The sequence below is a fragment of the Urocitellus parryii genome, unplaced genomic scaffold (assembly GCF_045843805.1).
Source record: "Urocitellus parryii isolate mUroPar1 unplaced genomic scaffold, mUroPar1.hap1 Scaffold_143, whole genome shotgun sequence".
Classification (NCBI taxonomy): domain Eukaryota; kingdom Metazoa; phylum Chordata; class Mammalia; order Rodentia; family Sciuridae; genus Urocitellus; species Urocitellus parryii.
Genome location: NW_027552018.1, coordinates 408,331 through 434,264, shown reverse-complemented (window position 1 = coordinate 434,264; position 25,934 = coordinate 408,331). Strand labels below are relative to the sequence as shown.

General features: G+C 36.2%; 1 protein-coding gene across 1 annotated transcript in view; it reads left to right on the top strand.

The window, feature by feature from the left end:
* Positions 1-25,934, top strand: part of LOC144251643 (DNA polymerase alpha catalytic subunit-like) — a gene marked incomplete at its 5' end in the record, with an annotated part of 45,508 nt that overhangs the window by 8,497 nt on the left and 11,077 nt on the right. Inside the window, 15 exons of the mRNA XM_077794458.1 lie at positions 186-278; positions 710-797; positions 1,054-1,255; positions 1,793-1,968; positions 8,115-8,227; positions 8,976-9,096; positions 10,702-10,777; positions 11,661-11,791; positions 12,661-12,815; positions 15,707-15,791; positions 16,711-16,772; positions 18,089-18,178; positions 21,204-21,320; positions 22,567-22,742; positions 25,551-25,680. Coding sequence (XP_077650584.1) covers positions 186-278; positions 710-797; positions 1,054-1,255; positions 1,793-1,968; positions 8,115-8,227; positions 8,976-9,096; positions 10,702-10,777; positions 11,661-11,791; positions 12,661-12,815; positions 15,707-15,791; positions 16,711-16,772; positions 18,089-18,178; positions 21,204-21,320; positions 22,567-22,742; positions 25,551-25,680 — 1,815 coding nt within the window. The remainder of the gene's footprint in view (positions 1-185; positions 279-709; positions 798-1,053; positions 1,256-1,792; positions 1,969-8,114; positions 8,228-8,975; positions 9,097-10,701; positions 10,778-11,660; positions 11,792-12,660; positions 12,816-15,706; positions 15,792-16,710; positions 16,773-18,088; positions 18,179-21,203; positions 21,321-22,566; positions 22,743-25,550; positions 25,681-25,934) is intronic.

Sequence of the window (25,934 nt, the reverse complement as noted above, 5' to 3'; positions counted from 1 at the left end):
TTCAGGTTTTCTAGTGATTTCTGTAGTATTGTTGCTATAGTAACCACAGTGTATGAACATAGATCCTGCGGGGGGGGGGCAGGGAAGGAAAAATGCTTATTGGGTTTCAGTGAGCGAAATGCACTTTATCTGTTATGTGGTAAACCAAGCATGGCAGTGAATATCTGTCTTACCCTTCCTTTTAGAAACCTCAAATAACTCTTCCACCTATAATAATACCTAAGAAGAAAAGATCTACTGGAGCTTCTCTGAATCCTTTTGCTGTGTACACCCCCAAGGTAAAGTGTATAGAGATACCCTGTCTGGATTTATGATATTGTTTTAAATTTATGTATTTTTGCTTTTCTATGTGAAGGAAATGCCTTTGAATTTATTTTTGATTTTTTTTTAAATTAGGACTGCCATTCAATATATAGTTTTGTGTATTTCAAAAATAGCATGTGCCTGCTTTTTTCATAGTAAATTTTGTAGTAACTAATATGTGTTTATTATAGGTATCACAACTGTGCTAAATGCAATAATTTTCCTCCTGGAAACAAGTATTTTTTTCTGTAAATCTAGGTAACAGTAAAATAATTGAAGCTATTACATTAATAATACATAAAATCTTTTTATAAATGGGAACTGTCATTATCTTTGGTCAGGGTAGGACAGTTACATATTTTTAGTATGCAAGTCTAAGTGACTAAACATTTAAAAATGTTTACAGGCAATTCCTTCAGGAAAAACTGCTTCCCCTGTCGCCAGGAAGGAGCTTTCATTAACTCCTGCTCCTCTTAAACGAGCTGAATTTGCTGGTAAGTCTGATGTCAGGCAGAAGTGCAAGGGTGTTGAGCAGTTGTTTTTACAGCAGTAGAAGAAGTGGAGGTATTGTGATGGCAAGTCTAAGTGTGAAAGATTTGGATTTGTAGCACTAAAAGTTAAAAACATCCAATTTGGAGACTAAAGAGAAATACAAGTGTAGGAAAAGGGATGTGCTGATGTTTCAGTGTTGGGTAAACCATTGTGCCCCAGGTACTAGCATGTGACAGGAATATATGCTGATGTCTATAGGAGAGCTGGTGCAGCCAGAGTGTCCGGATGATGAGTATGAGTCAGGGGAAATGGAGTTTGAAGATGGTGACTTTGATGAGCCCATGGAAGCTGAGGAGGTGGATATGAAGCCTGTGGCTGCCAAGACTTGGGACCAAGAGAGTGAGCCAGCAGAGAGGATGAAACATAAGGCGGATCCTAGGAAAGAGACCACGTCTTGCTTGTAAGAGCATTTTCTGGTATTTTTTTTCCTGGCAGATAGCACTCTAATCAATCTGTTAGATTTTTTTTGAATTTTTTTAATATTTATTTTTTAGTTTTTGGTGGACATAACATCTTTGTATGTGGTGCTGAGGATCGAACCCAGGCCGCACGCATGCCAGGCGAGCACGCTACCGCTTAAGCCACATCCCCAGCCCCTCTGTTAGATTTAAAAAAATTTTTTTTTCATTGTAGATGGACACAATACCTTTATTTTATTTATTTATTTTTATGTGGTGCTGAGGATTGAACCCAGTGCCTCACATGTGCTAGGCAAGTGCTCTACCACTGAGCTACAGTCCCAGCCAAGATTTTAAAAAAAAAAAAAAAGTTTTCATAGTTATAGATGGACAGCATGCCTTTATTTGTTTAGGTCTTTATGCAGTGTTAAGGATTGAACCCAGTGCCTCACACGTTAGGCAAGTGCTCTGCCACTGAGCAGTAGCACCAGCCCTACTCTGTTAGATTTTGAAAAGGTTGGAAAATTTGATTTCTGCAGGGGAAGTTTTCTCCCAGATGACTCTTGTTGGGGCATTGATCAGGAAGATGATAGTTTCTCAGCACGAGAAATTCAAGTGGATTCCAGTCAACTCCCATTGGTAAAAGGGACAGATGAAGAACAAGTGTTCCAGTTTTATTGGTTGGATGCTTATGAAGATCAGTATAACCAACCAGGTAATCAAAGATAAAGTAACCATATGTCTTGATGGAGTAGCAAGTTTTCCCTTGAATATTTAGTGATGAACATTGGCACAGGCTCTGCCCTCATGTAAGTGTGTTATAGGAGAGCAGGACTTGTTCATTGTAAAGTGCGTGAGCCACTGTGTGGTGTGAATAGTCCTTAAAATGCTTATTCCAAAAATCAGTTATTTGTGATTTTTGAATGTGCTTGTACTTTGCCATCGATGTATCTGAAGTTGCAGGATTATTCTGCAAATGGAATCAGTCATTAATTTGTCTCTTTATTTAGCAAATTGGACACATGTTATGTTTAAGGCACTGAGAGGGGGTGAACAAACTGCACAAATTCCCTATGCTATAATGTTGCTTATATTTTAATGGGGTGGGAGTGGGTGGGGAGAAATTGGATATAAATAAAAGAAACTGATGTAAAAGGGAGTTAGTTGTAGGATGCTCAGTGAAGGCCTGTCTTAAGAGATGATCCCTGGGCTAAGATGTGAGGCACATACAGAGTCGAGGAAAGGACATTTCAGCTTAAGAATCCAGTAAGTGGGAAGGACTGACACGAAGAAGGTGGCCTGTGTGATAGTAGCATAGTTATCAAGTGATAAGATTGGTATGCAGTGAAGTTGGAGATAAAGGTAAAAGGCCATATAATGATGGATGGTCCCATAATTGACTTTGCCTTTAAACAGGAATTCTCTTGTCTGTGAAGAGAATAACAGACATGTTATTCTGTGTGTGCATGCTTGTATATATAGCTGTAGAAGGGTGAGCTAGAGTGGGGTGGTAGGAAATTATAGAAGCCCTGGAGATCAGTCATTCCAGGGCAGAGGTACTAGTTACTTGGACCCTGGAGGCTGGGAAGGAGAGAAATGAAGGCATTTAACAAGTATTTTGATACAAACTTGTTGATGGATTGAATCTGAGCATTGATGGAAAGGAGAAATCAAGACTGATTCCCAGGTCATCCTAATGAACTAGTATTGTGAATTCTTGATTCACAAAATGCTAGGGATAAATTGAAGAAGAGGGCCACACAACAAATGAAACAAAAAGTTTATTCTCTTTTAGAATTCATAGGCCTGACCTTCTGATGAGGGGGAGCCTTACTAACTCCCTCTTTGTAGAGGAAAAAAAAATCATCTTACAGGAGCCAAGAATGCCCTTAAGATGACAGAGGAGGGTCATTCCATTTTTAACAACAGTAACTGTTAGGAAAGACCCTCCTCAAATTGAACAAATATGTTTCTGGTGGTGCTTCTGGGCCTGTTTCTCTTTAACCAAATTGAATATGTATTATTTCAGTTCTTCAGGATAACTTTTTTTAAAATTTAAAAATCACCTCCAAATGAATGTTTTTTCATTAAACAGAAATAGTGGAGATTCTCTGTTTTTAATCTTTACCCTTTGCCTAAAAGATAGGAGGCAAAATAATTTTGACATATCTCATTTGTTTCTCATCTCTGAATTTGAGTAGCTGCCTGTTAATTCTGGGATTTTTTTTAAGTCCTGTTTTTTTGTTTTTTAACCTTCTTCCTGTTTTCTAAGACCTCTGAGAGAACTTCTCAACTTCATGGAACTGAGAGGTGTAATAGGTAGCATAATGACCCCTCTCCCTAAAGATGTCTATGTACTAACATTTGGAGCTTGTGATGTTTCCTTGCATGGTAAAAGGGACCTTATAGATTTGATTAATTATTAACCCATTGGTTAATGGTTCCATCAAAACCAGAAACCTGGAAGCCATCCTTGATTCCCTCCTTTTCCTCACTTGTTAGTTTACTTCTTCTAAAGTAGATAATCTATCTCCTCATAACTGGTGCCCTGAACCCTTCTTGCCTACTGAATTCATTGTACCAGCCTCCTAATTGATCTCTAAACTGTTGTCTTCCACATTACTGCCAGAGTGATTGATCAGAAGAGAAACATTGACTATATCATTTCCTCATTTAAAAAAAATCCTCAGTAGCTATTGCTTATAACACAGAGTCCAAGCTCCTTAGCAAGGTTTCTGATGCCTGCTGTCTATGAATTTTTGCCCTAGAAATTGCTGCAGTGTGTCCCTTTACTCATAGTATTTGTCTGACTGGGATGCCCTTATCTGACACATTCTTCAAGATTCAGCTCAGTTGTCATTTCCTGAAAGTTTTCCTAAACCTCTAGATGGACCTTAGAGTCCTATGACCCCATCATACCCTTTCTCATTGTAGTTTTGTCATCTGATTTTGAAATGATCTGAATCAGTTTTTTTCTCTATCTCAAAGCCTTTAAGCTGCTAGAAATCTTTCATTTCCAGTATTAAGTATAATGCCAGGTCCATAGTAGGCATTCAGTAAATGGTCTCTGAAATAAACTACACAGTGATTGACAGTCTGGTGGATGCACATGGAGAGTTACAGAGCACCAGAGTTGAATTTGCTGCCATTATTTAGTTTGCTTCCTAAATTCTTGTAGCAGTGTGAAATAAGAATGAGTAAAACAAAAGTGGATGGTGACCCCCTCCCAAGTAAGTGCCTATAAAGCATCATTGCCAGCATTGGTTGCCAAGGATCAGAACCTTAAACAACAGTTCTGGGTTGGGGTTTTAGCTCAGTGGAAAAGTGTTGGCCTATTATGTATGGGGCACCGAGTTTGATCCTCAGCACCACATAAAAATAAGATATTGTGTCCATCCACAACTAAACTCTTTGTGAAAGAGAGTTTGTTATTTTTATCGTTTGTTTTTTGGTTTATACTCTTATTAGTAAATACCATTGTTTCACAGGGCAGGGATCTACTAAGGTACCATAATGTCCAATATAATGGCCATTTGTAGTTCTTTTAATTTATACTGTTTAAAAGGAAGTAAAATTTAAAATTCAGTTTCTCAACCAGTAGCCACCTTTTAAGTGCTTAATGGCCACATGTGAAAAGTAGCTACTATACTGGATGGGTCAGATACCAAACAAATATATATCATCACAGACATTTTTCTTAATTAGTGATGGTTTGTAGTAAGGGATATTGGAGACTAAGATTGAAACATGGAGGCACAACTAAATTTTCAAAGTAATTAATTTCTAATATCAGGCCAGTGTCATAGATAGGTTTTTTTTTTGTACTGGGGATTGAACTGGGGGGCACTTGACCACTGAGCCACATCCCCACCCCTGTTTGATATTTTATTATAGACAGGGTCTCACTGAGTTTCTTGCACCCTGCTTTTTTGCTGAGGCTGGCTTTGAACTCGTGATCCTCTTGCCTTAGCCTCCCAAACCTCTGGGATTATAGGCATGCACCACCACGCCCGGCCATGGATAGGCTTTTAAAATCAATAGTGGGGAAAAATTTTTTGGTGGTGCTAAGAATTGAACCAGGGCATGTACTCTACCACTGAGTTGTACCTCTGGCCCAGGGAAACATTTCACAATTATCTTTCTTTGATGGGGGAATCTCACTATGTTGCCCCTGTTGGACTCAGACTTACGGGCTCAAGTGATGCTCCAGTTGGACTCAAGCAGTTTTCCTGTCTCAGCTGCCTGAGTAGCTGGGGCTACAGGCACATGTCATGATGGCCAGCTCAGTTAATATTTTTTTTGTCATACAAGTGCTGAAAAAAGCTTCAGAGATTATCTAGTCTAGTTATTCACTTAGCAGGAAACAAGCTTTGGGGAAAAAAAGTAGTTGACTCTTCAGTGGCAGAAGTCGGGCCTTCTCATTGTCAGTCCACTTTGCCATTCTGTGGTACTTTGCAAGTTGTGTTCTCTGAGGTGGCACATCTTTCTCTGTTTTTGATGCCAATGGGTTAAATAAAATAGCTTTTTTAAAAAGTCCTTTAATTTCAGAGGGTTGAACAGTTTCATCGTGATAGTAGGTAATGATCACTGAGCTTTGTGAAATCAATGATGCTAATAAAAACGAAGTACTCCCAAAGACCCTGTTATTGTTTCTCACTTTCTTACAGATTCTAAGTCAGTCAGTTGTTGCTGAATGCACCATAATTATGAAAAGAATCTTACTCTTTGCATATGGGAAGATATCCTGTCTTCATTATGACTTTTTCAAGGTTGAATAATCCTGACTGCACCTGGTTTCAGCTAGTAACTTTGGGGGGAATGTAATCTTTGTTTACCATGATCTTTTTGTGGCAAACGAGGCATAAACAGTGTCAAATGTGTTGCATGAAGTGTGATATTAGTTTGACTGTAAAATGAGCTATTTGAATCTTTGAATCCAATATTAGAGTCTTTATTTTTCTTTGCATGGAATTTTGTTTTCCCATCTTTAACTGTCGTGAGGATGACTTCTAAATTTCTGTGCTACTGTGATTTTTTCCTTTAAATCATCCCACGGTCCGCCCTTTCCTCTCCCTTATCTTCCCCACTTCCCCCACCCCAGCTGAAAATCACACAACTCTTGTAAGAATTTTAATCATCTGCAGAAATGAAAATCCTTAGATAGTCTTATTTCTACTAGAATAAATGACAAAAGGAAATACTGATGATGAGCTGTCTTGTGAAACTGGGGTAATTGGCTTTGTGATGTACCACAATTTTCTTAGTGTCTCAGATAAGTGGCTATGTTGATTACTGCTGTCTAGTTCATGGAGCCTGGGATTTTTTTTACAGTGACCATCTCTTGGGTTGACTATCAGATCTTAGGAGTCCTTTCTTTCTTTGTTTTTAAAAATATTTTTTAGTTGTAATTGGACAGAATACCTTTATTTTATTAATTTTTATGTGATGCTGAGGATTGAATCCAGGGCTTTGAACGTGCTAGGCAAGTGCTCTACTGCTGAGCCACAACTCCAGCCCAGCAGTCCTTTCTTAATGGCTAGTTTTCTGTTGAAGAGACGGGAGAACAATAACTTGATGTTTAGAAAGGCATGTTTTTACTTTGTTGTGTATATTTCTGAGGGTCACAAAAGAAGGATATCTACTGATTTTATTAGTAAACCATTTGTTAAATAGAAGCAGAAGAGAAAGGAACAGTATAAATACTACCTAGCTAGATATGTTAAGTAACTTGTGATATAGAAAGGGTGAAATAGATTATAATAGAACCCTGTTATGAGATATATATGTTTATATAGAATAAGAGATGTGTTAGGCAGCTTTTTATCACTATGATCAAATACCTGACAAGAACAACTTAGAGGAGGAAAAGTTCATTTGGGGCTTATGGTTTCAGAGGTTCAGTCCATGAACGACTGTCTGACTACTGCTCTGGGCCCAAGGTGTGGCAGAACATGGCAGAAGGGTACAGTGAGGAAAGCTGCTTAGCATATGGTGGGCAGGAAGCAGAGAGAGGAGTTGAGGTGCAAGGGACAAAATACAAACCTCAAAGGCATGCTCCTAGTGACCCAATTCCTCCAACCATGCTATACCTCCCTATAGTTACCATTTAGTTAGTCCATTCAAGCTAGAATGGACTGTTAGGTTAAGGTTACAGCTCTTATAATCAAATCATTTTACTCCTGAATATTTTGGCATCAACAGGAGCTTTTGAGGGGTACCTCATTTCCAAACCATAAGATACAAGATGAATTGTTTTTCCCAAATACAACTTTACATACAGAAAAATACTGATGTATGTATCCCAATACATGAAGATTGTTTTTTATCAGTAAGTGTAAATAAAAAATAAATTTAGAATGATATTCTCATATTTGCATGTTTTCATGAGAGGTTGTAATAGCAGACTTGTTGGACAATAGTTGTTTTGTTTTTCTTAATCTGGATAATACTGGTTATAGGGAAACTGTTTATACTAAATTGGAGAATTATTCTATCCCCTTTCTCCCAGGGGTTGTACCACTGTGATAGTGTACTATGGCATAAGTACTGAGTTAAGAACTGGTTTTGGGGCTGGAGTTGTGGCTCAGCAGTAGAGTGCTTGCCTTACACGTGTGCAGCCCTGGGTTGGATCCTCAGCACATAAAAGTAAATAAATAAAATGAAGGTATTGTGTACAACTACAACTAAAAATAAATATTTTAAAAACAAAGAACTGGTTTTATATATGTTTGCTGTCAGAATGTTATCACAAAGGTATAAATGTATGGACATGTTCAGTAAACATTTACGTTGTTCCCATGATTTGGTGTAATTGAAATGTTTTCTTTTCAATTTCAATTAAGTTTTCCCTTATTCTTTCAGGTGTGGTATTTCTGTTTGGAAAAGTTTTTATTGAATCAGCCAAGACCCATGTGAGCTGTTGTGTCATGGTGAAAAACATTGAGCGAATGCTGTACTTCCTTCCCCGTGAAATGGTAAGCATTTGTGATTAGCTTTGAGATTTCAGTAATTATATATGGCACCCATTCTCTATTCCAAGGTCAACCCTGTCCTTCAGTAGGGCAGCAGTTCTTCACAACCCCAATTCTTTCTTACTCCTTGCTTCATGACCACTGATTGTCAGCAATTCCAATAGAGGATGGGAAAATTAGAGAAATGAAGTTGAACTCAGTTTTTCAACTTGTTAGAGTAAAAGTGTCTGAGTTTTAATACAGAATGTTATATTTCCCTTACTCCTCATTTCCATAATAATTGGGCTTGGGACTCTAAGGCTCTAAAACGTGACATGGCATTTGGCCCAGTTTTCCTGCTCTTGTTGCATAGGCAGCTGTAATATTTCCCCCGTGGCCATTTAACAAGATCAGTTCCATTTGCTTCTTCTTTATTAGGACTTTTAATATCTCCAGCTCCCTCCCAGTATCAGCCCCTCCCCATTTCTGTTGAATTGTGGAGCATCTTGGTTAGGATTTATAATATTTGTTTTCCCATTGTTTCTTAGCATTGATCATCTTTGCCTTGCTTTATGGTGCTTTGGGAGGAATTGGCCATTGGGTTTAGTATTTTTTAGGGATTGTTTTGCCTTTGAACTCATTGTTGAGACTGTGCTATTAAGTGTTTAAATGGGGGAGGATGAAAACTGTTTTAAACTTGGGTTTCTGGTGGTTAAGAAGATCTTATGTACAGATACTTTTTCTCCCTTTTCTCCTTCCCACGGGAGAACAGAAAATTGATCTAAATACAGGGAAGGAAACAGAAATTCCAGTTACAATGAAGGATGTTTACAATGAATTTGATGAAAGAATAGCAGCAAAATATAAAATTATGAAGTTCAAGTCCAAGGTTTGTATTTGGTTGTAAATTTTTGACCAGCTTTCTTAATTTGTTTTTTGTTAATGTCTTGATTTTGTAAATAGGTATTGCATATCTACTTCATACAAAGTGCCTTCTGCATATCTCTAATTCATAGAATGGCAATCTCATAGGCATGAATATAAAAACTGTGTTAGATTTTTTAAAATAGTTTGCTTTCTTTTTAAACTGCTTGTAAAATAATGGTCATGAATTTGAATATATAGATAACTCAAAGCCAATTACTTTAAATGCTTACATTTCATGTTTTTATTCTGAAATGGCAAAGAAAACATTTTGATTTTATAATTAGTTATTGCCAATGCATTTTGATTAGAAGGTTAAGTAAGTTTTAGTTTTAAAAATCAGGGACTATGATGTTATTTCTGATAGAATGAAAGTCTTATATTCGTGATATGTATGACAAATTGTCCAAACTGGTGTTGGTGGCACATGCCTCTGATTCCAGTGACTTGGGAGGCTGAAGCAGAAGGGTTACAAGTTTGAGACCAACCATAGTAACTTAGTGAGACCCTGTCTCAAAAAATAAAAATAGCTGGGGATATAGCTCAGTGGAGAATGCCCCTAAAAAAAGAAACAATATTTTGATTTTAGTGAGATATTGATGCCTTTGGCCATAATTGTGGGGTCTGTAGCCCACTAAAAATATGGGAAGTTAGTAGTGATGGAAAGAAAGGGAGGATTGAGTTGCAAAAGATACAGCAAACAGTCTTAACTACTTAAGTTTTGGATTGTGGCTGAGTCACTTTTTTAAATCTCCACAAGTAATAATCACAAGGCCTTGGGTTTGATTCCTAGCACTGCAAACAAAAACTAAAAACATAAAATTCCAGAGACAATGTGTTGTAATGGTGAAGCATATGAATGTTAGAGTCAGGTTGCTTGTGATTTAAGTCTTAGCCCTGCTGCTTACTAGTATCTGATTGTGAACAAGTGCCAAGTGACTTCCCTGTGCCTGTTTCTTTATTTGACAAATGAGGCCCTATTGCAAGCATTGTCAAAAGGGTTAAATCTCTTGATTCATATTGAATGATTAGAATAGTACTTGACACATAGCCAATGCTTACTACATATGAACTATAATTATAATGTTGATTATTCTAGCAAGATGGAGTTGCTTAATGTCAATTAGTAACAAATAATTTTTATTTTTTGAGACAATGTTTTGCTATGTTTTATCAGTGAGGCATGTATAGCTCTGGACTTAAACTCACAATTCTCCTACCCAGATTTCTGAGAGTAGCTGGGATTATAGGCATGTGCCACAACCTGTCTCTTGACAAATGATTTAATGCATTAACATTGTAAAAATAAATCTCTTCTTGCTCCTATTTGAATGCAAATATTTTGATTTCTGTAGTGTCTAAGAGAAGTCTTTTTAACATTGTCACTATGAGTCTTAGTCCTAGTTGAAAGGTGAAAGGATACCTTTTTGGCTTTAATTACTCTTGTGTCCCACAAGGATGCTAGATTCCTGATGATTTAATATAGGAAAATGTATTATTTATGTAATGCTGGATAATTTGAGTTTTGAAAACTTTTTTGTCTTAATGATTTTTTAAAACATCTACTTATCCAGACAGTGGAAAAAGAATTATGCTTTTGAGATACCTGATGTTCCCGAAAAATCTCAGTACTTGGAAGTTAGATACTTGGTAAGTTAAACAAAGAAAATTACCTGGTTTTGGTGAATGGCATTTTTTTCTACTTTTGAACTTTCAACTAGCTTTCAATTAGTAGTACTGACAGAACTCCTCAAGCCCACAGTTCATTGAGGTGGACATATAGTAATGAATAACTGAAATGGATAAAATTAATTTTAAGTACATAGTCTACAGGTTATACTGTCTTTCTCTGCTTTCAAGTATGCATCTTTAAACAAATAACTTGAAACAGCACAATTGTTTGTCAAGTGGAATGAATGCCACATGATGGAGTTGGACATCATTAGTCTGTTAAGTGTCTCTTGTAAGCAGTGGAAAGGTGAGAGAGGAGTGTCAGTAGCATCATTATAGTGTTGCTCTTGCTCTTGCTCCTGTGACAGGCAAGGTCGTTGCTGTAGGGTGTTAATTAACTAGACCTTAACCTCTTTTTACCTTTGTTCTAGTGTTTTGATCCCACAATGTTGGAAAAGGGAAACTTTTAAAAAATGTTTTTGGCAGTGGTGATGAAAAGTACCATGGAAGCTTTTTCAATGAGTCCCACTCTGTTGCTTTCATTCTTCTAATGGAGTGGTACTTACTTGGCTATTCTTTATCAGTGAGGCATGTACAGCTTTGGACACAAATTCTCTCTTGGGGGAGCTTCTTGGCCTATTTTCTTCTAATGGGTGTCATGAAGATGCATTATTTTGTCATTGTGAATTGTTTTTGTTTCCTACTGTGAATTGTTTTGGATTTCATTTGTAGCAAATTACATTTCACATGTATCAAAGGGGTTTCTTCTGCTGCTTCATAGAGAGGCTTTTGTTTATTTCAAATATAGACTTGGAAAATGTGAAGTAATAGTTTTAAACAAAAAAGATTTTTTTCCTTTTAGGCAGAAGCTTCCTCAGTATTTAAAAGGAGAAACGTTTTCTCATGTATTTGGAACCAACACATCCAGCTTGGAACTGTTCTTGATGAACAGAAAGATCAAAGTACCTTGTTGGCTTGAAGTAAAAAATCCACGTAAGGAAAAATTTAGTCATAATGCTAAGTAGGTTGCTGATAAATGTGCTTTTTTTCCCCTAAAGAGAAGTTAAGGAATTGGTTTATATATTTTAGTGTGTTTATTTCCTTTTGTGTTTTTTCATCAAGATTTTCCTTGGATGATTGTAGGTATATTTGGAATCACTTTATCTCTGTAATGCCTTGCAGTTTAGTTTAGAAGGAGGCCTTAGCACAGGCAGCCGTTCAGGGTGTGTCCCATTATGCTGTTGTTTACATGTACTTTCCACCTGGCAGATAATGCCCAGCTGTTCTTCATAGTAAACTGCTGACCTTTGGAGGGGAGAAGAATCACATCCTAATGTGGATAGTACTTGTTTTGCCTGTTACTTGATATTTTCTAGCACTTGTATCTGAGATACTCTTTTATCTTCATGAATCTCTTAAAAATGTTTTATGATTCCTCCATGGTAGTGCTTTGGGTTTTTTAAACCTATCTTGGGTTCTGGATTCTTTAGATCATTTTACAAAAAGCTTTGTTTGGATTTAAAAAAAAAATTGTAACTGTAGATGGACAGCATACCTTTATTTTATTTGCTTATTTTTTGTATGTGGTGCTAAGGATCAAATGCTGTGCCTCACACATGCTAGGCAAGTGCTCTGCCACTGAGCCATAGCCTCAGCCACTGTTTGGACTTTTTTTTCTCAAGAAAGTGAACATAGGTACACACACATCCAGTAATGTGGCTTATTTTTAGTTAGATATTATGTCATTTTTAATAGAAGATAGGACTGAAGAATATCTCAGTTAATCACAGTTGTCATAATTATGGTACTTTTTCTTTTTAAGTTAACAAAAGCGATTGATGTGTTATTTCTATTTTTTGCAGAGCTCTTGAACCAGCCAATCAGTTGGTGTAAATTTGAGGCCATGGCTTTGAAACCTGACCTGGTGAATGTAATTAAGGATATTGGTCCTCCTCCACTTGTGGTGATGTCTTTCAGCATGAAAACATTGCAGAATGCAAAGAACCATCAACATGAGGTAAAAAAAAAGGACATATTTTGTATTTGTTCCTTAGGTGTAATACTTGGCCTGAACTTGTATAGCTTTACTGCAACAAAGTTGTTCTTGGAGGGGAAAGCATACTAATTTAGTACAAAACTTCATTTTGGAGAAGGAATTGAATTTGTTTCTTTGTCTGGTGTCGTGGATTTTTTCAAGGAGTTAAATTGCTGAAAATATTTTTTTAATGTACACAGAGAATAATACAATGAACTCTCTATATCAATCACATATTCAGCAGTTAGCAAATTTTGTGACACCTGTTTTTCTCCCTTCTCTTTTTTCTCTTGAAGTATTTTAAAGTCAGTTTCAAACAGCATGTCATTTTAACCCTGTGTGCCTTTGTATACATCTCTTAAAATATGCACATTTTCTTATATACCATCATTAGCAAGCCCAATAACAGTAACAGTGATTCCTTGATTTAGTCTGAAATCCCCAGCACATACTTAAATGACTTTGTTTCTCACAATGTCTTTTAACAGATGGTTTGAATCAGGATTTACACAAGATTCACAGATGGTGTTTAATTTTTGTGCCACTTTCATCTCTTTTTAAATGGTATAACTCCCACCCATTCCCCCCACTTTCTTTTCAATGACATTGAATGATTACAAGAATCACTGATAGTTGTCTCATATAATGTCCCATTTTCTGTCTGTATTTGTTTGCTCTGTTGTGGTATCATTGGACTTCTTCCTCTCTACCAGTGGTTGGCAAACAGTGGTCTGTGAGCCAAATTCATCCCACTACCTGTTTTTGTAAATAAAGTTTCCTTGAAACACAGCATATCTTCAACTGTTTTTGCTCTACAACAGCAGAGTCAGTTAGTCATGACAGAGACCATGAGGCCTGCAAAGACTAAAATACTTATTTTTTGGTCCTTTATAGAAACAGAGTGCCTACTCTTCCTCCATCCTTCATACATCCATATGCTATAAGTTATCTCTAAAGGATGAATTAGATTCAAGTTCAACTTTCTTAGCCAAAATACTTTATAGGTAGTAGAGTGTACTTCATATTGGAAGACACATAATGTCAGGTTAAGCTGCTATTATTGAAGCTAAGATTGGTCAGTGGGCTCAAATGGTGATAACCACTGTATATTTCTGCATCAGCTTTTCATCTAACCTTGCCACTACATGTGTTTTGGGCTGTTGTGGAGTGCTGTTGTGGTCTATTGCATTGTGAGATGTTGAGCAGTGTCCGTGGCCTCTACCTGCTAGATGTGTGTACCCCCTCTCCCTGCTAGGTGTAACAGTCTAAAAATGCCTCCAGCAATTGCCAAATATTCCTTAGAGGAAAATGTGAGGGTACAGTTATCCCCAGTTGAGAACTACTGTTCTAATGCCTCCATGAATTAGTCATTTTACCTCAATTAGTTATTTCATTAAGAGTTTTAAAATGGTGGTTTTTACACACACACACACACACACACACACACACACATATGTGTATTCCCTATCTGTTGAATTCATTATTATTTTATTTTTGACATTATTATTTTGAAATGGGGTCTCACTATGTTGCCCAGGCTGGCCTTGAACTTCTGGGCTCAAGTGAGCCCCCTGCCTCAGTCTCTCAAGTAGCTGGAACCATAGGCGAGCACCAGTGTGGTCAGCTTGTTACATTTGATCCTTATGGTTTTCTTACTCTGATCAATGGGAGTTTCTTTATGTTTGCTTCATTTTGACATAAATGGGGGTATTTTTAAAAGAGGATTTTGGACAATATTTGCATTCTTTTAGTATGTGATTTCATCTTTATTTTTGGTAGTGCTGGAGACTGAATGAATGCAAGCGCTTGTGCATGCTGAGTGCATGCTCTACCACTGAGCTACAACCCAAGCCCTGATCTTTAAATAATCATTTCTGTAGATGATTGGAGTTAATAGTTAAGTGTTTGGGAAAGGTTCAATAAGTCCTTAGTTAAAATTAAAAAAGAAGTGCCCGTTCTCTTGTGCCCAGAGTTAGGTTTTCACAGACTGTTTCCTAAAAAAGTAAATAGGGCTCTGTGGAGAAATGGCTTAATGAAGGCAGGGAATGTTTAAGATAAATCTGGAACATCGTGTTATATCAGAAAGTAAGGATGATATTAAAATCTACTGAAGATATGTCAGAAGGACCTAGGAAACAACTTGCAGAGTATCCTACTGACCAAAGGTGGGACAATGTGAGCACGATAAGAATAATTGCAATAGATGGAAACACTCAGTTCATGATGATACTAACAACAATACCACTGCCACATTGCTCATTTATGAAGGATACTCGGGAACTAACTCATTCTTAAAACTGATAAATGAGGGAATCAAATCAAGCATTATCCTGACTTTTCTGGAAAACATACTGTACCTCAGGCAACCAAATAATTGATGAAGTGAAGTTTCTGTTCTTAGAAGGTTTTCAGCTAATAAATAATGAAGGAAAAATGGAATAATACCACTTTCTAATCTCCAGTGAAATAATGGCTCTAGGCAATAATTGACAGTGGCTGCTAATTTCACTGAAATATAGAAAAACAGACATTATGTGTCTGTGCTTTCTGATAGAAGTAATCAGTAGCACCTCTAAAGTATTTTTGCCAAATAGTTGAACCTGGTTTTGATAAAGTCATTTGATCTAACTGTGAACTTATAGGCAGTACAGAAACAGAATGTGTTAAATGAAAGTGACCCTATTAGGATATAAGCAACAGAATCCATACTACAGAACATTCTATAGGATAAACAACTCAGTTTCTTCAACTAATGTAAATTGCAGGGAGATGATAAGTGGGGTAGGGTTGTACCTGTAGTTTTACATATCAGTAAGAATGCAGAATATATATTAGGTGTCTGATAAGTGATTTCCTCCTTCCTTTCTTTGCAGGTTATTGCTATAGCAGCTTTGGTTCATCACAATTTTGCATTAGATAAAGCACCCCCACAACCTCCCTTTCAGTCACACTTCTGTGGTATGTATTTTTTAAAGATACTTTGTTAAAGACTTGATTTGAGTTTTTTCTTAGACTTTCAAAAATTATTTTCAAGAATAAATAGTGCATACTGTTAAGGTTGTTTTTAGCTATGGAAACTAAGTTTTATTGTCCAGAGTTTTCTGTGCAATGAGGCAGGTGCCAAGGAATAAATTAATGTTCGCCTATTCGGGAGAGGTTATAGTAATATCAAATTGAAATTGAGTTGTACTACAATTCAATGTGTGAAACATCCACAGAATTCTGTGTGTTTAATGAGTCAGTCTCCAAGGAGGATACTCATATAGTCCATGTTGAAAGCCAGTTAAATAAATTTTGTTTTAGCAAATTTATTTTGTTTTAGCAACACATTAGTTTTGCTAAACATAAAACAAAATTTATGATTACTGTGAAGTTTATTACTTAAGTAGGGGGAATACATAGAAGAAAACCCTGGTAATAGCTTGGTGAAAATGTGGATGAAACTAGTCATTAGCTCATTTCAACAAGCCTTTGTTCACCTCCTCTCTATGTTACTGTGAGAACAGCTATTTTTATGTTGTAGAGGAGAAACTCTTTTCCAAGTTTGAGAAGTTTGAACTGAGTTACTTCATTGTAAACTGGTTGAGGCTTTGGTGGTGGTGGGATTTCCTCTGGGAGAGAATGTTATAATCATTCATTTTGACTTTGATGGATAGCAAAATTTGATCAAAGTTTTAACAATTGTAGGGATAGAGTTCTGTGCTTGGTGATTCATTTGAATCCCAACATGATCAATGAAAATACTTGAACCTTTTAACATTTTAGGGATGGGGGAATATTTATATCTAATTTCCAAATTTCTATTTGGAAACATGCATTGATGTCTACCTGAAATTAAAATAAAATGGGTTTTGGAATTTTTTCCCCCTTCTTATAGTTGTGTCTAAACCGAAGGACTGTATTTTTCCATGTGCTTTCCTTGAAGTCATTAAGGAAAAGGTAAATAGCTAATTATTCCTTTTAAATATGAAGTATGTATTTGGAAAGAAAATAGGAGGATAGTATGCTCCATGAATTTTTTTCTGGGCCCTTAATAAAATGGCAGGGGAATAATAAAATGTAGTGAGCTTTTCACAAAGCTAAATGTATTCAATATAAATAATTTTTTTGGAGTGTACATTTTTTATTTTTTTTCTTTCATCTCCTTTTTTAAAATTTGTTCTAATTAGTTATACATGACAGAATGTGTTTTTTAAAGAATTTTTTTTAGTTGTCAATGGACCTTTATTTATTGATACGTGGTGCTGAGAATCAAACCCAGTGCCTCATACATGCTAGGCAAGTGTTCTGCCACTGAGCCACAACCTCAGCCTGACAGAATGCATTTTGACACATCATACATAAATGGAGTATAACTTCTCATTCTTCTGGTTGTACATGATGTAGAATCACACTAGTTGTGTAATCATATATACACATAGGGTAATAATGTTTGATTAAAAGTTCACTTGTTAATGTCTTCACGTGACAAAATCAAATGCTGCAACCTTGTCAGGTTTCATGTATATTATTTTAAATTGACTTGAGAAGTCCAAAAATTTGGGGGTACTTTTAGGTTAGGCTATCATTTGTGACATGCCCTGAATTACCTATCCAAGTACAGTGACCTAGGAATTCTTGTAGAGTCAAACTGACATTTTTGTGACGTAGTTGTGGAATACATATAGTTTTCAATTTCTATTTTAAGAGATTTTTAATAAGAGCAGATTGAATACTTGATTTATATTCAGCAATCCAAGTGGAAGGCTTTTGTGTAAAGATAGATTTTATTTATATTTAAAATACTCACAATTTTTATATTTGTTTTTAGTCTAGTTTCTTATTTATCTGTTCTTATACCATTATTTGAGAATAGTTTATACAACCCTTGGAATTTCTTTTCCTGATAAATACATCAACAGTGAAGTCTACCAGGGATTATATAGGAAATTAAGTAATGCTTTTGAAAGGTACTCTGATTTATATGCTTTCAAATGTGTCCAATGTACAAACATGTCTCTATGGAAGGACATTTCTGCTCTTGCTGTTGCTTAGCACTTAAAATTTTGCTTTATTCTCATGCATATTACTAGAATGAGCTCCTCAGAGACTTTGTGCAATTATTATTGCAAAACCTAGAATCTAAAATTTCATTTCTGCATTTAGTTTTGAAATGGGGAGTTTCTTTTAACCCTAAGAAATCTTAATCCTGGTTAAACAAGAAGCCAAGGTATAATACTTTAAAGAGTTGGTGACTGGTATGTTTTTATTAACAGAATGTGAAGGTTGAGGTTGCTACAACAGAAAGAACACTGCTAGGTTTTTTCCTTGCAAAAGTTCACAAAATTGATCCTGATATCATTGTGGTAAGTAGCTTTTTGATCATGTTGCGGGGAAACTCTTCATTTCTTAGTTCTTTTCAGTGTGACTTTATTGGTTATTTTTATTGTTTATTTACTTTTGAGCTCCAAAGAATCTTTTCAGAGTGAAATGAATTGCTATACTAATTACAAATAGAAAGGGGAAAAACCCTAGCCTACTATAAGATAGGCTGTGTGTGTGTGTGTGTGTGTGTGTGTGTGTGTGTGTGGTGTGTGTGTTGCTTGGGATTGAATCCAGGGCTTTGTGCATGCAAGGCAAGCACTTTACCAACTGAGCTATATCCCCAGCCCCCTAGGCTTTTTTTTCTAATATTAAAGCAACCCTTGAATTATTATTGAAGTTTAAAATACTCTAGTTATTTACAGTTGACGAGACCAGCATATCAGTTAATAAATGTATATAAGTTATTAGTATCTTTAAAATTTTTGCTTAGTGACCCAGATGTATAGTGTCAACAGGAGTTAATTAATTCCCTTGATTGGGTGCAAATCAGAAAACTAAGTATTTTAGTTTTATGAGCCTAGTGGATCTCTATGACATTCCTTTGAGAGCTCATACTAGCAATTTTTTTTTCTCTTGACAACTTCCCATGTTCCGACTAGATAGTGAGAGCTAATAATTCATTGTTTTGCCCCAGTTCGTAGAAGTTATAAAGCAAGATATTTACTTTTGTGTGTTTTTTGGCCTTCCTTTATATGCTTCTTGATAGGAATTTTTCCTTTTGTCTTTTTTTCTGGGTCAATTGATCAGTCAAACTCTATTGTTTTATTTTTGACAGAAATTATAATAAACGCCTATATTTTAAATATGATATTAGTAATATGGTTATAATATATATTAGTGGTAGATGGACACAATACCTTTATTTTGTTTATTTATATGTGGTGCTGAGGATCAAACCCAGTGCCTCACACATGCCAGGCAAGTGCTCTACCAATGAGCCACACCCCCGCCCCTATATATATATATTTTTTAGTGTTAGAAAAATTAATAAAAAACTGTTCTTATATTACAGCTTCTTTTTAAAAAATCTTTTAAAAATGTGTTCTTTTTAGATATACATGAGTAGGGTATTTTTGTTTGTTTGTTTTTTAAGATAGGGTCTTGCTAAGTTGCTTAGGGCCTCACAAAGTTGTTGAGGCTGGCTTTGAACTCACAATCCTCCTGCCTCAGCCTTTTGAGCTGCTGAGATTACAGGCATATGCCACTGCATCTGGCAGTAGAGTGTATTTTGACATATTATACGTACATGTAGTATAACTTACTCTAATTGGGATCCCATTCTTGTGGTTGTACGTGATGTGGAGTTTCACTGGTGATGTATTCATATATGAACATAAGAAAGTTATGTCCTATTTGTTCTACGATCTATTCCTAGTCTTCTCCCTTCCCTTCATCCCCTTTGTCTAATACACTTAATTTCTATTCTTTCCTCCCCTTGTTGTGTGTTAGTATCCACATATCAGAAAGAACATTCAACATGTTTTTTTGGGATTGGCTTATTTAACTTAGTATGATAGTCTCTAGATCCATCTATTTACTGCCAAAAGTCATAAAGTAATCTGGTTATATTGAAGCCTTGCAAAAATGTTTGCCATATCCTTCAGGTTCATTTTTATTCTCAGATATCTTATCTTGTAGTGGCATAGCTACTGTCCTGAAAGCCTGCGGATTGTTAAAAATGTCTCTGCACCCACATCCCTTTGTTATTTCAGGACCCATATTTAAAGTGTGAAAAAAATCTGTCCATAGTCCTCTGATGCTCTGGCTTAGCACTGGGCCCTCACCTAGTCTCGACTAACAGTAATTTGGTCCCCAGAGTGATGTCTTGGAGCACTATGATACCTGGCCTGACTTAGGATGTTAGAGCCAAGTCTGAGTGAGAAATTTGAATGTAAGATAGAGTCCTGACATGAGTTTGGGTCCCTGATCCCAGGCATGATAATTTGAAAATGATACATTCTTATAATCCTTTGGGACTTTAATTTAATAGACAAAACTGCCATAAATATATAATGGGGTATATTGTTTTTATGTGGTGGTAAAGTACACATAACATAAAATTAACCATTTTGACTGCTTTTAAGTGTACAATTCAGGGATATTAGCTACATACATAATGTGCAGCCATTAACACCATCCATCTCTGTAATTCTTCATCTTCTGAAACTGAAATGGTACTAATTACCTCCTCGTTCCCCTAGCCCCTGGCAACCATCATTCTGCCTTCTGTCTCAATGATTTTGTATACTCCAAGTGGTAGTATATGTTTTTAATTAAAATTAGTATCAAGTAAATCTATTTATTGATAACAATTATTTTGAACCTCGTCTAATTTTTAATTAAGTGAGTAATGTTATTCACGTGACAGAAATTGGGAATTATAGAAATGAAAAAATCTAGTTGCATTTTGAGTTATTTTCTATTCTATACAATTTTGTTTACTTCTTTTTAAGTTTTTTACTTGAACTATTCATTGGTATTATATATTTATTTTGTTGCATATTTATTAAGTATCTAAATCAGTAGGGGTTGAACTCAGGTTTTAAAGAAGCCAAATGCAGTTCCTGAATTTTCTAAGAAGTTTTTTGCAAACTCCTACAACACAAGCAGGTTTCCTGTTTTTAAGGAAGCAAAATTGAATTGTTTGAATAAGCTTTTAGTGATCATGTAAAAGTATGGGATGTTAAAATTTACATTTGCTTTTGAGATTGTGAGGCATGCGCTGCAAATTAAAAGAGATCATATGAACCTTGCATCAATTAGTATGAAATAAAGTTTAATTCAAACAATCTGCTTAGCAGCCTTGTTAATGTCAAGGCTAATGAATGCTGCTGATGAATAAATTCCTGAAGAAGAAAGGACCCCCAATCGGAGGTAAGCTCACGATGTGATGTCTTCAATTAGAGACCAGAAAAAGAAAGGGCAAAGAAATTCTGTGTGTTTGAAGGTAAATCATCTAATTTGCATTTGTTATAATGTTATTGGCTGCCTCCTTTTTCTGCCTAGGGTCATAATATTTATGGGTTTGAACTGGAAGTGCTACTGCAGCGAATTAATGTGTGCAAAGTTCCTCACTGGTCCAAGATAGGTCGTCTGAAGCGATCCACCATGCCGAAGCTTGGGGTAATGGTAGTTTTGAAAATCTTATTTCTTTTATTTGCCATTTTTTTATTGGGTACTTACCAAGAAAGCACTATACTTTTTTGAATAGGAATTGATTGTCTTATAGGAACTTCAGTACATTTTAACTTTGATACCAAATGTCTTTTCCTTGGAATCCAGCATTTTACTTGAAAAAGCCACTGGTCATTTTTTAAATCAATGATTGGAATCTAGAAATAGTAAAGAAAGACAGCACATACATATTACTTTTACTTCAGCATTCCTAAAGTGATAAGCCTTAGGGTAGGGTTGCAGGGTTCAGAATTCATTGAGTATTATCATTCAGGAAGATGGGAAGAATGAATGGAAGGGAGCTAATGTGAAATATAAGAAAGCAGTGAGCTATGTGCTTTCTCATGTAGTTAGCCTCTCATAGCAACTTCAATTTCATTTTGTAGACATTCACACAGGTCTAGTAGGGGAAGAACTGAGATTTGAACCCAGATCAGTCTGAATCTTTTAAAGCCTATGTACTTTTTATTCTGCTTGCTTGCTTCAAATGTGGAGAGGTTTTGGTCGTCTTTGTATGAAGCACCTTCTTCCTAACCCTGATACTGTTCAGAGATTGAAGTCTTATTTTACCTAAAGCTTACAAATAAAATCAGCATGCTATCTCATCAGAGAACTTAGGAATCTGTCCCTTTTTTAATGATCTCTTGAGGATTCTGCTGCTGCTCTCTGCTATCAGAGTTGGGACTCTTACTCTTCTTTTTCTGTTCATATCTTTAAGGTGAAGAGGTTATTATTACTTATTGTAAACATTTGCTTATCTCACCCCTTTTTCCCTTCATACTCCCTTCAGACTTTCCTGAATATGGAATCTTCTCAGTGAGGTATACCCCAACCAGTCTATACCTGTAGGTATAGTCCCCCCAAATTCCTTGTCCCTCCTACCCAACTCTACTTTTCCCCTTTGCCAGAAACTTATTAACTCCTAAAACTATATACTTTCTTATTTATGTTATTCATTTAATATATACAATAAAAATAAAGTCAGGATTCTTAGTTTTTTGTTTTTTTTTTTTTTTTTACTTTGTTCACTGCCATATCCTTAGAATAGTGTCAATCAGATACATGGTAAATGTTCAAAAATTTTCATTGATAAATGGAAGAATGAGAATTTTATTTTTGTAAATTTTGAGGTCAACCTCAAAGTAGGATAGCATGGAATATTCATGGGACTTGCTTTTTGTCCTCATCTTTGTAGGGCCGGAGTGGATTTGCTGAAAGAAATGCTACCTGTGGCCGAATGATCTGTGATGTGGAAATTTCAGCAAAGGAATTGATTCATTTCAAAAGCTACCATTTGTCTGAACTTGTTCAACAGATTCTGAAAATGGAAAGGGTTGCAATTCCAATGGAAAATGTACAAAATACGTACAGGTATGATCCCAGATTCTTTAGAATCTGTCTATCTTGAAATTAGCAATAGAAGGATGCCACTACTATCCTTAAGCTATAGGGACCTGTGCCATGGTACCATGGAGCAGAACATTGTCTTTATGTCAGCACCACCATGTCCATTACTTCATAATTTGAACTAGTTTACTTCTTGAATTATTCTAATTTAATCTGTTTATGTCCATCTCCTTCACATTTTTTAACACTACCTTGATGTTTCCTATTGGTAATTTGGAAATTGATATGAATTTAGAGTTTGACACTTCTTTCACTTAATTTTTAAATATTTTTTAGTTGCTGATGTACCTTTATTATTTATTTATTTATTTACATGTGGTGCTGAGGATCGAACCCAGTGCCTCACACATGCTAGGCAAGTGCTCTGCCACTGAGCCACAACCCCAGCCCCATTCTTTCACATAATTAATGAGATATTTTGGAAATACAAAAAACTGAGCAATCACTAAGCCATTTAGAGATATTACTTGCTTGTTTTTAAAGTAAGGTTTCTGCTACTTCTCTAGCTATTTTTTCATGTTTTCCTACCTGTTTCTCAAGAGTTCTTGGACTACTGCTCTCTTTTGACTTTGTATCCTCTCCAAGTAATCTCATTGTCTTGAAAATTTAAATACCATATGGGGGCTGATGCTCCTCACTGTGTTTATTCAGTTTTGACTTTTCCCCTACATTTCAGATTCATGTATTCACTTGATGTTTAATATGAACCTTTAGTTTGTTCAGAACTGAGCTCTGATCTTCTCCCATTGTCTTTCTGTAGTCTTCCCTTACTAAATTAATGATACCTCTATTTTTTCATTACCATTGTAAGCCTTCAGTCATCTTCTCCCCTAAACCTCTGAGGCTTCCTTGGTTCCTCTCTCTGATATCCTACAGTAGATCCATTAGGTAATTCTATCAGCTCTTCTAAATATATCTAGATCTGACAACATCTTTTCACCTCCATTGACCCTACCCTGGTTTAGGCCACCATCCCCTTCCCCCTGAATTGAAGCTGTCTTAGTCTGTTTTCTGTTGTTTATAATGCAGTACCACAGACTGGGAAAATTATAAAGAAAGGAGATTTATTTTGACTTATGGTTCTGAAGGTCTAAGCTTGAGGAGCTGCATCTAATGATGATCCTCTTATTGTCAGAGTCCTGAGGTGGTACAGTGTATCACCTGGTGAGAGGCAGAGAGTGAATGTGTGTATCCTTAGCTTTCTTTTTTCTCTTCTTATAAAGCTACCTGCATTCAATCATGGGGGCTCAAAGCCCCCACTTTAAATACTTTAGTATTTAAGTTTCTACCCTCATAATATTTCACAGTGGGGATTAAATTCCAACATGAGTTTCAGAGCGATAAACCATATTCAAACTGTAGCACTGGGTTTATATTGCCAGTCTCCTTGGTTTTGCTCTTGCTCCTTCGTGGTTTATTTTTAATCCAGGACCAAGGTTATCCTGCTGAAATTAAAGTCAGCTCAAAATCTCCCATTGACTGTTCATTTGGAGTAAAACTGGATTTTATTTTGGCTTATGAGGTCCTATGCACTGTATCTCTATGCTGTTGACTGTCTTCTGCTCTCGCTATCATTCTCTCTCATTCAGCCATATTTATGTACTTCCAGGTCCTGAAACTACCATATATGAAGTAAGCATATATTGCATGTTTACTGTGCACTAGGCACTGTCTATAACCAGCTCAGAGCATTGGAATGCTCTTCTGACTACCTGGATTGCTCTTCCCTCAGATACCTTTCCATAAGGCTTGCTCCTGTGTTAGTCAGCTTTCTATGCTGTAACAAAATTTCCTGAGAAGAGCAACTCAAGGGAAGATTTATTTTGGCTCACAATTTTAGAGGTTTCATCTGTAGTTGGTTGACTCTGTTGTTGCATTTAGGCTTGTGCGTTTAAGCACTGTTGGATTCAGTGCTTGCTTGGGGTAGTTGTTATATGATAATGAGTCTAAATGCAGAACATGGTGGGGAACACATGGGGAGGAGAGAGTGAAAGAGAAAGAGAAGTATACCCTCAAGGGCATCCCCCCACTAGGACCACTTCTTAAAATGTTTCTGCCACCTCCCAAACCCATCATGGATGAATCATGCTATAATCGTTATAATCCAGCTACCTCCCAAAGGCCCCACCTCTGAACAGTACTGTACTGGGGACTAAGCTTTCAACACATGAGCTTTTGGGGGTCATTTCAGGTCTAAATCATAACACTTGTTCACCACTTCCAGGTCTTTATTTTCAATGAAGTTTTCTCTGGTTCTCTAACTAAAAGTTCCATCTCTGTTCTTGATATTTTATACTGTCTTTGGGGCTTAACTTTTTCTCTTTAACACTTTGCATTATATAATATACTACATATTTAATTTATTTTTATTTTTTAAACTCTTGTCTTCCCCATGAGGATTTAAACTCCACGAGGATAGGACTTCCTGTCCATTTTGGGTATAGCCAGTGCCTAGTGCATAGTAAACATGCAATATATGCTTGTTTCATAGAATGAATGAAAGGATTCAGTGATTTTCAGGTATGCAGTTATTAACACATATGAATTTTTTTGTGGAATTTTTTTGTGCTTAGAGAAGGGCACTGGGATCAGTGGTATAAATGAATTCCTAATTACATACCGACCTTCTTTTAAATTGTTTCCAAAGGCAAGGTGCTGTTGCTCTGAAGTTACTTACACCAAAAATTCCTTGGAAGATTTTATGAAGTTCTGATTATAGTTATTGTTTCTTTTAATTACTTGATTCTGTTTCATTCTTACTTTTCTGTACAGTGAATCTTCTCATCTGTTGTACCTGTTGGAACACACCTGGAAAGATGCCAGGTTCATTTTGCAGATCATGTGTGAGCTAAATGTTCTTCCATTAGCATTGCAGATCACTAACATCGCTGGAAACATTATGGTAAACCTAACTTAGAAAGGGGGAAAAAGCATTTCCTGTTGGATTCAGTGCTTGCTTGGGGTAGTTGTTATATGATAATGAGTCTAAATGCATGCTTATAAAATGAGTAACTTGGATTCTGAAAGCTGGGCATCTTTTGTAAAAGGAAAAACTGGTTGGGAGAAGGGGAGGAATGCCAGGTGCAGTGTGCTGAAATTTGTGTGAACATAAGGATCATCTCTCTAACATCTGGATGTGTCTGGTGGAGTGGTCCT